This window comes from Copadichromis virginalis, linkage group LG15 (assembly GCF_057382275.1).
Source record: "Copadichromis virginalis isolate Kocher_CV1m ecotype Utaka linkage group LG15, C_Virginalis_male_GT1.1, whole genome shotgun sequence".
NCBI classification, from domain to species: domain Eukaryota; kingdom Metazoa; phylum Chordata; class Actinopteri; order Cichliformes; family Cichlidae; genus Copadichromis; species Copadichromis virginalis.
In genome coordinates this window covers 19,525,812-19,541,456 of record NC_140632.1, presented here as the reverse complement: position 1 = coordinate 19,541,456, position 15,645 = coordinate 19,525,812, and the positions used below count along the sequence as shown (strand labels likewise).

At 39.9% G+C, this 15,645-nt stretch overlaps 2 protein-coding genes across 3 annotated transcripts; one reads left to right on the top strand and one right to left on the bottom strand.

The window, feature by feature from the left end:
* Window positions 1–3,044: 3,044 nt before the first annotated feature.
* clec11a (C-type lectin domain containing 11A) lies at window positions 3,045–7,955 on the top strand. 2 transcript variants are annotated; one of them, XM_085432360.1, is made up of 5 exons: window positions 3,045–3,276; window positions 4,116–4,230; window positions 4,682–4,789; window positions 4,950–5,033; window positions 6,443–7,955. In XM_085432360.1, exons 1-5 carry the CDS (start codon window positions 3,172–3,174, stop codon window positions 6,853–6,855), a joined length of 825 nt encoding a protein of 274 aa, XP_085288486.1. In that variant the 5' UTR covers window positions 3,045–3,171; the 3' UTR covers window positions 6,856–7,955. The 2 variants fall into 2 exon arrangements, with proteins under 2 accessions (XP_085288486.1, XP_085288485.1); XM_085432359.1 differs by having other exon boundaries at window positions 3,045–3,294.
* On the bottom strand, window positions 7,942–15,006 carry selenol (selenoprotein L). Its single transcript, XM_085432358.1, has 9 exons — window positions 14,794–15,006; window positions 14,131–14,209; window positions 13,992–14,045; window positions 11,802–11,847; window positions 11,493–11,620; window positions 11,192–11,306; window positions 10,463–10,585; window positions 9,860–9,997; window positions 7,942–8,512 (listed from the first exon to the last, which is right to left on the bottom strand). The coding sequence occupies exons 1-9, from the start codon at window positions 14,897–14,899 to the stop codon at window positions 8,360–8,362; spliced, it is 942 nt and encodes a 313-aa protein (XP_085288484.1). The 5' UTR covers window positions 14,900–15,006; the 3' UTR covers window positions 7,942–8,359.
* Between the last annotated feature and the right edge of the window lie 639 nt (window positions 15,007–15,645).

Sequence of the window (15,645 nt, the reverse complement as noted above, 5' to 3'; positions counted from 1 at the left end):
GAACCATGAGGTCAAAGCAAGGATTTTCTTGCTCTCATTTATTTTTCCAGACCATTGCTCCACTCAAAACTGAGGTCTGGAAACATGTCTGGAATCAGTTGTGTTACTGAAACAGCTGTGCATGTGCAGCTGTCCTGCCGACTCAGACCCGAATGTCCCTCACAGTCCCCGTCTGAGCTCCACCCAGTCTCCACATCGCAGAGCCTTTCCTCATTCGCTTCCCTGGAAATTCTGCTGGATTCTTGTGGCATTTTAACTGGCATACCTCCTGCTGCAGGCCCAAACATATGGACACACACATACGCACACATGGCCACTTACATAAGGTTTCTCTTCAGTGCCAGGTTCGTCATTATGTCACAATTTCCTAAACAAATTCACAAAATTATATTTCTATTACCACCAATGTATTTAATTATACTAGAAAACTGTCCAACTTTTATATTATACACATTCAGCCAAATTCATAAAAGGACTGTTTGTGTAGATATGATATATAGTATGACTTGCAAACTGTAAAACCCTTAGCTAAAAATAGTTAAGTCCATAAGAATTTTAAATGTGATACCATAATATCACTAAATCATGAAAACAGGTCTCAAATCAAGCACTCGAGACGTTATGTAATATTTTCAGCTTTAATTCAAGATGTTTGGCAAAAATCTTCCATTAGCTGTTTAATAGTTGCAACTATTTTTATGCATAGTCCCCTATTTTCAGAAGCTCAAAATTCATTGGCAGTCGACTGTGAGGTGATGTCTGTTCTCTCATTATTTTTAATTGAAAAAATTAAGGAGATAAAAGATCTGAAGTTTATTCCAAGTGCTGATCTAGCATGTGGTGGCTTTCCAGTGGACCACTGCATTTGAGGTCCAAAGAGATGTTGAAGTAAGTGAAGGAGGCCATCATTAGGCTCACAAACCCAAATAAACCCAATGAGGGCATAGCAGGAACTTTAGGAGTGGCCTAATCAACAGTCTGATACGTCCTTAAAAAGAAGGAATGCAGTGGCCAGCTCAGCAACAACAAAAGGCCTGAAAGACCACGGAAGACAATTAAAGAATTCTTTGCTTAGTCAAGAAATTCCCTTCACATTATCTAACAAAGTCAGGAACACTTTTGGATGAGCTCAGAATATTATTGTCCAAGTCTACAATCAAGGGATGCCTTCGAGAATAAAAATACAAATTTACAACAAGGTGTAATCTGTCGATAAAACAAGAAGGCCAGGTTAAACTTTGTCAGAAAACATCTAACAGAGGCTGCACAGGTGTGGAAAATGTCTTTGGATCAATGAAACAAAGAAAAAGTTGTACCAGAATGATAACAGAAAAGCAACAGGTCAGGATCTGAAGCATACCGCATTATCTGTCAAATATGGTGGAGGCGGCGTTATGTCATGTTCAAACATGACTGCCAGTGGAACCGGATCACTAGTGTTTGTAGGTGACTGCTTGAAGTTCGTCTGTCCATCCGTCCGTCCATCCGTCCGTCCATCCAGTTCAGGGTTGCAGGGGGGCCTTGGAGGTTATCCCAGCTGTCATATGGGAAAACCTGAGGTACACACAGGGCAAGTTGCCAGCCTATCACAGAGCCGCTGATAGAAGCAGCTGGGACTATAAGTGTTTGAGCCGATACGCTGCTCTGATTAAAAAAATGCTGCAAAACTGACCAAAAGCATCTTGCAAAAGCAACCCAAGAGTTTAAGTCAAAGAAAAGGGGTATTCATCAATTACCGAGTCAAGTCACCTGATCTCAACCCCATAAAGCACAGTTCAGTTGCGAAATACAGAAAGACCCACAAATGAGCAGCAGCTGAAGGTGGCTGCAGTAAAGTCCTAGAAGAGCATCTCAAGGATAGAAATGCAGCATTTGGGTAGTTGGTAGCTCAATTATTAGTATAGTCTGCAACCAGTTTCTTCCATTAATATGGAATTTCAGTCACTCAACAGTTTTGGGGCTCTATTTGTGTTTCTTTATCCTCCAAATGCTTTCAGTGCGTGACAAGTTTGGACAGCAGACATAACAGTTTTCATGATCTTTCCTGAAAGCTAACGATCATGTTGCTTGCAAACCTGCATATTTCATTTTCTGCATTAATGGAACTTCTGAACAGATGCAGATCTCCCGTGCCACGAGCATGCCGACAGCATCACAAATGCTCGATTTCAAACTGTGCGCCTCATCTTCAGTCCAAAGACAAGTGGTTTTCAGAAATGTTCCCGTGCCAAAGATTTCTACTCCAGAATCATTTCTGGTTTTGATGCAGCTTTGCACGAGAGCCTGAACATCATAAACATTCAGTTTCGGTTTCTGCCCAACTCCCATCTCTCTTTTTATATGTCAGATAATCCACCAGATGTTTGGTTTTACAGTGTTCTTTCATCCCCATCCTAACTTTCATTTCACAAATGTGTTATTTGTGTTTGTAGGTTTAAAAAATTTGGTTTTCAAATGATTGCATTCTGTTTTTATTTACACTTTCAAGGACTGAAATAAAATGCCCATTTTTTTGCTGGCCAATCAAACATTTCTTGCACACTAACTCAAGGACAGGAAAATTGGAAAAAAGCAGTTACTGAAAAGACAGGAAGAATGAAGCTTTTATTTTAACCTAATTCAATCATAAACTTTGGATGATCCCATATATTTGTTGTTAGTTTGAGTATGTTATAAAAGCCCTGGTAAATCCTCAAATACATTAATGCAAAGCTGGTAACAAAGCTGTTTTTCACGGTTCGTGAACTGTTTACGTTTTAGACATACTGTACATGTTTTCCACCGGACAGAGACCTGTAACTCCACAGTGTGCACACAAAGAGTGGAAATGGGAGGTAGTAGGAAAAACAAAGAGCTTTCCTTTGTTTGAAAGGAGTTCTTGTTCTGAAGGAGGACAGAAGAGCGGGCAGCAGGCAGGCAACAGGGGCTTTATTTTGACTTTCCTGTTTGATACCTGTGATCCCCCCCCCCCCCCCCCCCCCCCTTTTTTTTTTAAAGAGGGCTGTACACCAGCTCCCATTCACACATCTAAAGGGAGATTCCTACTGGCTTCCTACTGTAGGAGAGGAGTGAAGGAGAGAGAGAGAGAAACCCAGACAGTGGAAGGAGAGAGACAGAGAGACTAGGAGGTACAGAGGGAGTTTTTGCTGCTGAAGGAAAAGCAGAGTTACTATGAAGCAGAAAATGGGACCGGCTGCCACCTCGCTCGCTCTGCTGTGTTTATGTTCTCTGGGAGTGTGTGTTCCTATGGGGACAGGCAGCGCTGCACCAGCACAGGTCAGGACTTCATATGCTGTATGTGCTCTTTCTATTAGAGGCTGCTCTCACTGTCGTGCATTTTCTTAACTGTGATCTGCCATGCCTGTTTGTTAGGTTGAGACTCTGATCCCTTTCATATGTAGTAAATGTATATGAGTGACTGTGAGTGTTTCAGTAAATGAGGCAATTAAGACACACTAAGGCAGATTTTGTTGTTCTTTCTTTATCTTTATGTAAGAATAAAGTGGAAAACATGATGTAATCTGTGTTGATTTATCTACTATAAGTTATGATGTAATGGAAAGGACATGTGAAGAACTGATGATGACACACCCAGAGAAGCAGATCAACCCGACAGGTTTTTCTTTCATTGGACTTGTCTGCATGTGTGTTTGACTTCAAAATAAAGCACCCCTCTCCCTCCACCATGCCATAAGCCACTGAAGGAACGTGCTGATACTTGTAAATATATTGCTGTTGTCGATCAAAGTCTACACCATGTGCTTTCCAGCTAAGATATTCAACTTTTAAATGGTAACATTTTTATCCACTGAGCTCTTAAATCTAAATATAAAGTGATAAACTTGGTTGAGCTCCTCTGTGTTCTATAAGTGTAATAGGAGTAAAATTCTTGGCCTGACTTGATATTGAATGCTTCTGCTTTCTGCGATAAGGAAAATATGAATGTAAAACAGCTCCAGATGTGTCTAAACTGGAATTTGGATACAACCCTAATAAGTTTGTTTTGGGAAGAAATGGAAGTTGGGTTTTGTTTTACTTTAACCACTAAAGCCAAGACACTAAACACACTTACATGTGATGGATTGGGAGTTTTATGTGTGTGTGTGTTCCATCAGGCGTATGAACCAGAGGTGAAGAGGACAAGAGGCGATGTTCCCGATATTCTACCAGAACCTGAAGCAGAGCCAACCAGCCCAGTATCGGACTTTGAGAACTCATACAACTATGTCTGTACGTTATTTTAGAAATGTTGAAATTTGTGTTGGTTTTGGTCATACGAGTCAGAAATCTGTGATGTCACTCACCATCATGATAACTTTAAGCCTCATCTCAGCGAGGTATCTCCCTCAAGAGTTGACAGAGAGAAAAAAGAGATAAAAAGAAAAGAAACTATAGGGGTGGGTGGGGAACCCAAATAGAAAATAGAAAATAAAAAGAGTACAGAGATAAGTTATGCTACCAACGTTGGTTGGTAGAGTGCATCCACAGACTGATGGCCGTATCATTGGACATTCTTGACAGGCTAATTAAGGGCTTTTCTGTTTTGTTTCTGGAGTAAGAAGTGTCCAGATTTTGGAAAGTCACATATCTGTATGCCGGTAGCCTTCCTTTGTGTGTTCTCTTTTAAAAAAAAAAAATATATCATACTGTGCTCTCACTTCCAATCTACTCTGGCCCACAGTATCCAGACTGGCCAGTATGGACCTAGCCATCCACAAGCTGAATGTCGGTCACTACACTCTGGATGTTAAAGTCAGCCAGTTGATGGATCGTCTCTCCAGGATGGATGGTAAGACTGGTGATGGTGTTGATGAAACTGAGAGTAGGGGTATTAATGCTGTACCACGGGAGCTTTTATTTTCGATTTAGATCTAATGGGAACAAAGCCTTTCGCTGTACCTACTTTTATGTTCCCGTCTTTCTCTTGCTCCTCATCACTCAAATGGCAGCTAAAGTCGGTGAGCTGGAGGACAGCATCCAGGAGGTCTACCAACACAGCAAGGACAACCGCAAGGAGATCGGAAGACTCGAAGGTACATGTGTATCATTTTTCCTTAGATCTACTTCAAGCATCCCATCCTGCACTGTGGCATTTTAAAATAGCAGACTAAATATTGTATAAATATAAATTTCTATTTTATGTTTTGTAGCGTTAAATTATTTGTTAAACTATCAGTAATGAGAAAATAGTGAGAAAAGCATATATAAAATACACCTAAAAATTTCATTGGAGGATAAATACTAATTAACAGGGGTAATAAAATCTGAAGGCCAGAGAAGGACAGTGGATATGTGCAAAGAAAGGGAAGGTTGAATGGCAACATGGACACGTGATGCAACATGCAGGAACTAACATATCAACTGTTCAGTAATATGCAAATACGCCTATGTTTGTATCAACAAGGTGTGTTGAAATTTTACAGCATTTCTGTCAACTCTGAGCAAAATTAAAGGGTACGTGAGGTGCACTCGTGCCTTTAAACTAAAAATCGTGCTGATGGCTCAGCACTCCAGGCATCAACCAAGTAGCTGTAATACCAAGAGGCGTGACATTGGTTTGGTTTGGTTTTGGGACTTGATCCTCTTAAAAAAAACAAAAAACAAAAGAGGAAGATCAATCAGTTCTCAAGCCTGAAATCAAAACCAGCATTTCAAAGAGAGAACACTCACCACTTTTTCCCGCACTCCTCTGGCTTGTTTTAGCATGTTTTTATTCAGGCTATGAATCTATTTTGATTCACTCTTCTGGTTGCATGGTAACCATTTTCATTGGAAAATAAACCCACATATGCTCCCTGTTCAGACTAACCAGCATACAAAAACATTTGCATAAAGCTGAAAAATTCAGCAAACACAGATTCCCTTAAGAGACGGTAGAGACCAAAATTCAGCTAAAAATGGAGATAACAGAGCCATGCTAATTTCTCCCGGCTAACATGTTTTCAACAATGACTTATTAAGGTTATGAAAGGATAACAAATTGTTCGACTGCTTTCAAAAGAAAGCATGTTTTTGTATGTGTTTTTTTTTTCCTGTTTTGTTTCCTCAACCAGAAGTGGTCATATTTTGACAACACGATAGCATGCTACATTAGCAGCTAATGTTAGCAAGCTGCATCTTTAGATTGTGGATAGCTGTTTTAAAAATGCTCTAAAAAGTTCCACAAACAGCCAAGAGGTTTAGTTTATTTACTCACAACCACTCAAAGCAGCCATGCACCTAATAGTCCATAAGTTCAAGATATACCACAATTTAAAAAAATTAATAAATAAATAAACTCGGTCTTCCATGCAGTTACAATGAAGGGGAAGATTAGCCATAGAGACCAAAACCATGCATGTTACATGTTTATTTCTATTAGAGTCCGCTTCAAGTGGCCAATTCAGAAACTTGTGGTAAATGTCTGAAAATGCACCAGTCTTGTTTTTTCTCTGCTTCAAAGGTTGCGAGAAGGGACAACGGATTGGATACAAGTGTTACCTGGTGTACAACAGCCTGGAAGATTATGCCGGAGCATCCAGGAAGTGCATAGAACGTGGAGGACGCATGGCAATGCCCCGTGATCGAAAGGAGCAAGAGGCCCTGGCTGACTACGTAAAGAACTTCTTCCACCCTGGAAACTGGCCGGTCTGGCTGGGAGTCAACGACCTCCGCTCTGAGGGCTTGTACCTCTTTGACGATGGAACTCGGGTCACGTACTTCCAGTGGCGTAAGCACTTCCTGTCCAGCCAGCCAGATGGAGGGAGGCGAGAGAACTGCGTGGCGATGTCGTCAGATGATGGCGACTGGTGGGACCACTACTGCGATCGAACCATGAACTATATGTGCGAATTTGATGACAGGGTGGCTCTTTAAAAGGAACCTTTTCCAAACAGCCTCTCTTTATGACATTAAACACCAGCAGATCATTAGAAAACAAAGCCCATTTCAATTTTCTAATAATTTATTTTCATTTAAAACTTTGTAGCTTTGTTTAAGTAGATTCTTGCTGAATGGAAATACTTTATAGTATTTAAAGTGTTTTACAGCGATGTCTCAGAAATCCTTTATTTCTATACAAGATGTGTACTGATTGAATAAGGCTTTATCAGACTTATGAATATTACATTATTCATGCAGCAGCAGTAATATGAGTTAAAGCCAGTCTGGACTCTGCTGTGATTTCATTCATGGGATTCTAAATATTTGTCAAGTTTCCAAAAAAGAGAAAAATGGAACGCTGGAGTTATTTTTTTCTCTCAGGATCAGCACATACTGAACTTGAAGGGATGAATCAGTGTGTACTCTGGCTAAAGTGGAATTAAGCAGCATTTCTATGTTTCATGCTGAAGATGTTTTAACAAAGTCTAGTGCTGGGTGTGACTTCTGTTATTGCAATCCCACCCTGAACCCTCTTTTACTTCCTTAAAATGACACATCACTGTGTGCAAATGTATCCTGAACCAGAGTCCATGCATAAAGACAAAAGAGAAAACTAGTGTAGATAAAAGCCTGGATGTTTTTTTTTAAAAACTTTACTATTATGGTTTGATTATAGTTTGTTCAACATGTTCAACAGGTAAAAGGGAGATTTGCTTCACTCGTAAGGAGTGGTACTTTTCATTTTTTTTTAAATAGTACTACTAAATCAGTGGACTAAAATGAGTTTTCATTTTCATACCAAGACAAAACCTTTGCAATATCACAACTGTTTAGAAATATAGAGGTAAATTCCTTTTTTATGCTACAAAATAAGTCATAGTTCTTGTTAAATTTTGCTTAAATTCTCACAGAAACTTTGTATATAAATGTCACATTTTTAAAATATAAAGCAAGGGCACATACTTGACCATAAATTAATATGTCAGTATATTTTTTCATCATATTTTTAGTGCTCAGCCTTATCTGGGTAGTGATTTTATCATCAAACTACTCATGGATCATAGGTAATATGTAATAAAAAAGTTTTTGCAGTAGTCTCATATCACTGTGTGATTTGTGGGTAATGATGTAATTCAAACTGTGTTACCGTTCACTGTCACTTGAGGTCACTAAAATCCAAACCTGTTAAATGCACCTTTAAAAGGTAAAATTCCTGAAACAAATCTTCAGTCTTTGTTAAATTTAAATAATACAAATATATTGTCAAATTCTGTTTTAATCAAATCCACTACTTTATTTGCAATGCTGCATCGCCATGCTGACGCAACACAGAAGAGCAGATGTCTCTGCCTCGCGCTGGAACATCAGTCGCACCCCTTCATGATGTCATGAGTGTAAGGTGTGACGTCATGAACGCGAGCCAAAGAGCTGCGCTTGCCGTGAGGAGTCAGCGATGCGTTTAGCGACTTGAACCCCTGAGGCTGTGTTTGAATGAATTTCACAGCTTCTGCTTGTGAGCAGAGTTAGTGGACTGTCCTGCGGAGTCCACGGACTGCAAGACGTCTTCCACGGTCGGCCTGTCCAGAGGGTTTTTCGATGGATGAGAGAGAAGTACCTTCCCTGCACTGTCCAGCAAAAAGTCACCTCCTAGCTGAAAAGACAAACACACATTATTCAATTATCACCACTCCTGAAGTTAAATCTGTAAAATTTGAAGGTCAGTCTGACTTTTTACGGTGGATGTGGTAGTCCTGTCTGTTATGGAGTATTTAAAATTAATTTTCTAAAACAAAAGAGTCACCCGGGGATTTAAAGTAGCAATAATGTAAAAATAATGAACATGTTGCTCCATAACATACCGCCTATATAAATAAATAACTGTTTAATCAGTAAAGTTGAATTAAAAGGACAATATGAATGTGTCACTGCCCCCAAGTGGTATAAAAACGTATTGCAGTTTTAAACTGAACCCTGTGGAGTCCCATAAATAGCCCCAAATTACTTTTTCCTTTAAAGGAACCCCGGCTGTTTCAGCTTAAACATTATAGTTTATACTATACATGCCCTCTTCGTCCAAAGGACAAAACACAATAAATATGTTATTGTTTTCTGTGCAAATTATGACCTGCATTTATGTCTCGCCTGATGCATTTAACTGACCAAAAGACCTCCCAAGCGCTTCTGGTTATAACCAACGACTAAGTAGTAGTAGTTGCTCTCATATAGTTTGTGAAAAGTGCTTTAAGAAACAGAAAATATTCTTCTGGTGTTCTGCAAGACAGGATTTTTCGCTGCCTTCCCAACCCTGATCACGGAGGTTTCGTGTTCTCTAAAAGGCTGATGCAGCTACACAGACAGATATAGACATGAGCCTGTAATTAGGGCCACATACAAAACCAAGAACATGAAAATGACCTGAAGCAGAGAAGGACTTAATGATGGCACTGGATGTTTATCTCTAAAGTTATTGTTAGAAAAGAATCTGATCCATATCCTGACTTCTACAAACTGACACTCTCACCGCCTCACCTCTGTCCTCGTTTTAATTTTCACTTTTAAAGTAAAGTGTCCTCAGTTACATCATGGTCAGGTTTGAATAGAAGAAGCTGGAAAGAGCACATTTATCTACCAAAGCAGTTAGATAGACTTCAACCAAAGAGACATCTACAGTGCTTTTGTTCAGTTTAATCATAAGCTGTCTCCATATAAGGTGGCTAAGTGCATCTGAGGGTGTTAGGGCATTTTTTCATTTTATTTCTATGCACACTGTTAATTATAATGTTCAACATTGATCTTCTGCATACAAGATAAAAAATATTAATCTCACAGGACTTCAGGGACTCAACTTGGATTTTCATTTTGCTAATATCCAAGGGATAGAAGAAGGATGCGAGATACTCGTGCATGTAAATCCATCCTTGGATAGATTTCTAGGATTTCTTCAATGTGTCATCACAAGAGTCTCGTCAAAGGTTTTCACAGACTTGTGCATTCTTACCTGGTAGCTGTCTTCCAGCAGACGATGGGGGAAATCTGGGAAGTCTATGTTTGCAACTACGTAGTCTGAGTATTGTAGCAGGCAGCCAAACTTCATCACCTTGGCGTAGGATGAGCCAAGGCCAAAACTTCTGTACACCTGTGCCAGAAAAGAGACATTTAAGAACACATGTGGTTTATACAGGCAGTAGCATGCATCAGCGTCGCATTTTTTGCGACTGAGGATTGCTTGTGTGGCATGTGGAAAATGTTCTGTTTTCATATTTGGTTATTTCCACTTGACTCCAGCTAACATCTGGTGGTTGACTTTTCTGAATAAATGGTTTGGAGGCTGAGGTCGCTGGGCTTTTATGACACATCATTAAACAGCTGCTAAATCCTCCGGGTCCCTCGGTTTGTTTGTACTGAGTCACAGCCAAATCTACTTTCTATAAATTACAGTGGCCTATTTAGAGTTTATGCACCTCCCGACCAGCACTGAATATAAATATAAAATGTAGTAAAATGTGCAGACGGACTGACTGTTTTTATTTGCATTTGTTTTAAAGCAGAAGTTACAGTTTTTGAATCAGATGATCAGAGCGGGGGGGAAAAAATTCTTAACCTTTCTCTGTGGATCCAGCAGAATGTCAAAGGTACATCCAGTCTGCTCCAACCACAGCTGAGCGCCCTCGACGCTGCCAAAAGAAACTACCAAGACCCGCACTGACCGAGCCTCCAGCAGAGCCTGCGGGATGATACAATGTTAATTACTGATAAACACTGTTTACACATTTAAAAAGTTTTAAACCAGTTTTGGATGCAAGATTAAGTGAAGACAGCCACTATGGAAAAACATCTTAGAATCTTTTGTAGACAGAATGAAGCCTCAAAGAGGTAAAAGGGGTATTTCAGCACAACGTTATAGGCTGTCTTGCTAAGAAAAGATTTGTTTGTGGCTTCATTGGGATCTCAGTGCTTGCAGCAAAGATTTCGTCCTTGTAAACTAAGTGCTTATAAAAAAGATGCAGTAAAAAAAAGACGTAAAATATTATGAGCGAACTTGGGTCGTGGGTGTTTTTCCTTCCCACTGTCGCCCACCTTAACCCACTATTAACATCACAAACTGGCCTTCATGAATTTAAACCTTAATCTTGGCTTTCTCTGTTCTGATCCTAACAATTAATTTGTGGATTACTAAATGACTAAATTAGTAATTCAATTTCCAATTCTGTCTTCATAAAAAAGTAACAGTGTGTTTTTGTTTTTTGTGTGCCTGTGGTTTTTCAGTGTTGGAGTTCATTCAGTATGGCGATGGTTTTTTCTAGTGGAATAAGAATAAAGGTACGCTGACCTGATTGGCCGTCAGCTCGGTCACGTGGTCTCGTCACGGCAGTCATCCAAAATGTCTGAGGAGAACCAGCAGCAGGTTCTGACCCTGACCCAGGTACTGACTGAGAGTCACACTCCTTTAAATACAACACAAGACAACACATCTTAATGAAACTAATCTCTGGTTTCATGGAACAAAAAAACCTACATGGTCTTCCCAGGTTGGTCAGTTAAAAAACAACACAACAATAACCTCAAACCAGCTGATGCTCTGAACTGGTTTTTGCTGGTGCACCACATTCAGGCCGGGTTTGCAAACTTACCTTCCACTTCTTCCATCGGTGAATAGAGTTTCTGGGCTCAGACTGTCGGCCGTCTTTCCTCCAGACAGCTGCACATCTGTTGTCTGCAGATCTTTGTCCACACTCTCCAGGAAAGAGTCCCACTCTTTCTGCAAGCACAAACACACACAAAGAAATAGACAGTTTAAAGTGTTCAAAAGGAACTGGTCATGGGTTTAGTTTAAACTCATTTCAACCAGATAAGCTTAATTTTAAGTTTGTGTAGCTCAAAAATAAATAAATAAGGATAATATAACAATAAGAAGAAATAACAGTTGCACTTGTACACACCTCCAGCTGCTGAAGCTCCTGCACCTGCTCTCTCACTGCTGCATGGCTGGAAAAACACACAAGTTTGGTGATAGAGCTTCAGTCAGCACCACTGTTGTTCATCCAAGATCTATCAGTCAGCATCATAACAGCACTGAGTGCAGCTGAGCTAATACTGCGTGTTTTATACATGATGCTCTAAGGAGTTACAATTCAGTGCAAAAGTCTTAAATCCATCCTAATTTTTTCATATTTTGCTAGGAAAATGTCAAACGGGTGCATCAGTCTATTGAAATATAAGCAAATGTATGAGCAAAAACAGAGTTTTTACAATTTTAATTAGCTTAAAAGTCAATCTGTGATATGATCATCTTTTTTCTTCACACAGCCTGAATTCTCTTAGGCAGCGTTCTTGGAATTTCTTTAAGCTGTGTTATTTTGGGCATTTTTCAGATTCCTATAAAGATGTAACAAAGTGCCTAAAAACACTATTTATTTATTTATTTTATTAAGTTCTCTACTGTGTGTAGACACAACAATGGTTCATCTGTTATGTACCCTTTTATGATTGAAAGTTAAATTGCTTAAACATACTTCTGAAACTGGTCAGATGCAACAACTGGACTAAAAATGAGAGAAAATGAAGAAGAAAATGTCTAAAGAAAAAACATTACAGGAGAGTCTGCCTGCTTTAACCTCCTAAGACCTGACCTCTTCCACGGCATGCATTTTTAATTTCTCTTTGATATTTGGGCTGATTGGGGCCCGATGAATGTAAAAACAAAGAACTACCAGATTTTTTTTTTTTACCTGACTTTTTGTTTCTAAGAAAAATGAGAGCCACATATGAGGATATTCGTTTAAAATTTCGATAGAACAGTGGCAATGTAATGTCCTTATAAGTGGATATCAGGCCCTTGTAGAGCAAAATTTTGGTCTAAATAACCCAAAATGTGATGTCCACATATGTGGACGCCAGGTCCTGGGACAAGGGTCCCCAATCCCAGTCCACGAGGGCCGGTGTCCCTGCAGGTTTTAGATCTCACCCTGGATCAACACACCTGAATCACATGATTAGTTCATTACCAGGCCTCTGAAGAACTTCAAGACATGTTGAGAAGGTTATTTATCCATTTAAATCAGCTGTGATGGATCAAGGACACATCTAAAGGGCGATCGTGGCTCAAGAGTTGGGAGTTCGCCTTGTAATCGGAAGGTTGCCGGTTCGAGCCCCGGCTTGGACAGTCTCGGTCGTTGTGTCCTTGGGCAAGACACTTCACCCGTAGCCTACTGGTGGTGGTCAGAGGGCCCGGTGGCGCCAGTGTCCGGCAGCCTCGCCTCTGTCAGTGCGCCCCACGGTGGCTGTGGCTACAATGTGGCTTGCCATCACCAGTGTGTGAATGTGTGTGTGAATGTGTGGATGACTGGATATGTAAAGCGCTTTGGGGTCCTTAGGGACTAGTAAAGCGCTATACAAATTTTACCATTTACTAAAACCTGCAGGGACACCGGCCCTCGTGGACTGGGATTGGGGACTCCTGTCCTAGGAGGTTACAGCAGAATATAAACATGAGGGGTTGCTCAAGACTGTAGATTGCAGAATACAGCAGTTTCCCAAAGGGCCAGACTTTTCAGCATTAACAAAAATGAAGCAACATACACTTACTGACACATCTTGGGTCTGCAGATGGATTTATCTTAAAGTAAATAAGAGCTATTCTTTTCTCCAGCTGTTTTTATTCGAGATCACTTGTAGGTGATTAATGTTACATGATGTAAATGTTGTAAACTAGTAAAGCAATAACTTCAGCTTGGTATGTGGCTAAATGCTGTTAAAGATTTATTTGGCAACCATAGCTGTGAAGAGCCTTTCGTCATTTGCGGTTTGTGAAGTAGAAGCTGACTTAATAACAAAAAAGAGAAGTCTTAAAAATTTGGGGATGTTTTTGGCAACGTTTTCAGTTACAAGTGGGACAAAAGAAGAGTTTCATCATCTGTGTTTTCTCTCAGTTGTTCCACAGTGTATTGGGATTATCACGGTCTACCTCATACGTTTGCCTCAATAAACATCATTTTATTAAATTTATTTAATATGGCATAATGGTGTCATTGAATTCAAATGCTAGAAGGAATAAGGATAGAAAAATTCTATATCACCCACACAAAATATAAATGGCATTTTATTTCAGCTTGCTATTTAAACATACTTACTGATAAGACTTCTGCCAAACAGCCTCCGCTTCACATTTCTTTTTAACTTCAATGCTGCTCAACAGATTGAACGGTTATTATTTTTCTCATAAGGACACAGACAAATGTGCTTCTTTAAGCGTCTACGGCCAAATCCTACCTGCTGTAGAATCTAGCTCCAGCTGTGATCAGGCCGAATAAAGTGGTGATTTTATGTGGGACAAAATTCTCCAAAGAGTCTGCATCAGAACAAAGGGCCACAGTTACAGGGTCAAGCTGTTTGTGCAATGTCATTGTGTTGGCAATAGGCATGACGGGGATTACATTACACCACCTTCATGCCAGCAGGCCCCTTTAATCCAGTAACAAGGCTCCAGAAGCCAAGTTATAAAATATTCAATAGGAAACCCAGACTTCATTCAAATTTCTTGCATTCTTATACTCTTAAGGTTAGGGACTGTTATAAAGCAGTTAATCAACGAAGATAAAGCATCAGCTTATTATAAAAATATCTTTTCTTCAATTCGGCAGACAAACATAGACATAATTATTGTTCTGTTTTTGTTTTTTTGTGTGTGGTTTTACTTCTTTGTAAAACAGCCATAACACACACACAGGGTTATTACCCAGTAATAAAGTTTCCATTAAAAAAAAAGTTAAATGATAATTTGCATATTTTATATGCCGAATTACAAAAGAGGCAGAACAAAACTTTAACAAAGCATAAACATACATTTCTAGGAAGTTTTTAGATATTCTGGTAGCAACACACATTAAAGTGTGAAAGGTTTTCAACAGGGTTTGCGACTAGGATCAGCCCTACCTGCTGCCTCCTCCTTGGCGTTCTGCAGGAGAACTTTGCCCATGTTCACCAGCAGAGTGAGACCATCTGTTAAGATCTCCTCTGACACGGCCACATCCTCAGCCATGATCACCACATCAGCCCACAGCCACTCTGACAACTAATCTGTAGTCACCTGCACTATAATGCAGCGATGCTATGCAAACTACATCTTCCATGTGACAAAATCACGTGGGTCTGACTCTGAAAACCTTTATGCAGCACCTAGTGGTGAGCAGGGAGACTTGCAAGAGAAAGTAATTTCTGAAAGAAGCTTTTCTACTCAGCTGTGCAACAAAACTAAACATTAACTGCAGATGAATTTGAGCTGCTCTTCAGTTCTATACACAGACATACTTAATCACTGGCTCATTTGTTGTTCTTACAAACATCTTCCTTCTTATCAGCCAGTCAATCAGCCACATTAAGCTCCAACAGTCAGTGGAGGTGTATTCAGTTGGCCACTTTCAGCATCAATTATGAATGCTGTCTGTGCTGGGCATACAGTAAAGAGTGTTTACTGTCAGAACTTTGAGGTTCTGATATTTGCAGCTGACAGTCGGTGATAGTGATGAAATCCTTAGATGACACTGGCTCAGTTAATAAGCAGCTTTTTAGGGGGCAACATGGCAAAGGGTAAACAGTAATCTTACTCGTTTAGATGGTTCAAATGTGACTGAAGGTAAACAGACATAATGGACCTAACATGCTCGATAGACTTGGCTTGTCGACCAGGATTGTGGACATGATCAGAGATTTTGACAATGATGAGGGTGTGAAATGACTCTTAATGCACAACACTGCAGGAGCCTCAGTGCAAAAACAGAGTTTTGC

Bases quoted from the DNA above. Each gene is read 5' to 3' on its own strand.
- clec11a (XM_085432359.1), top strand. From the start codon at position 3,172: ATGAAGCAGAAAATGGGACCGGCTGCCACCTCGCTCGCTCTGCTGTGT. The intron at 3,295-4,115 runs GTATGTGCTCTT...GTGTTCCATCAG, and splicing joins AGGTCAGGACTTCATATGCT to GCGTATGAACCAGAGGTGAA. The intron at 4,231-4,681 runs GTACGTTATTTT...TCTGGCCCACAG, and splicing joins GAACTCATACAACTATGTCT to TATCCAGACTGGCCAGTATG.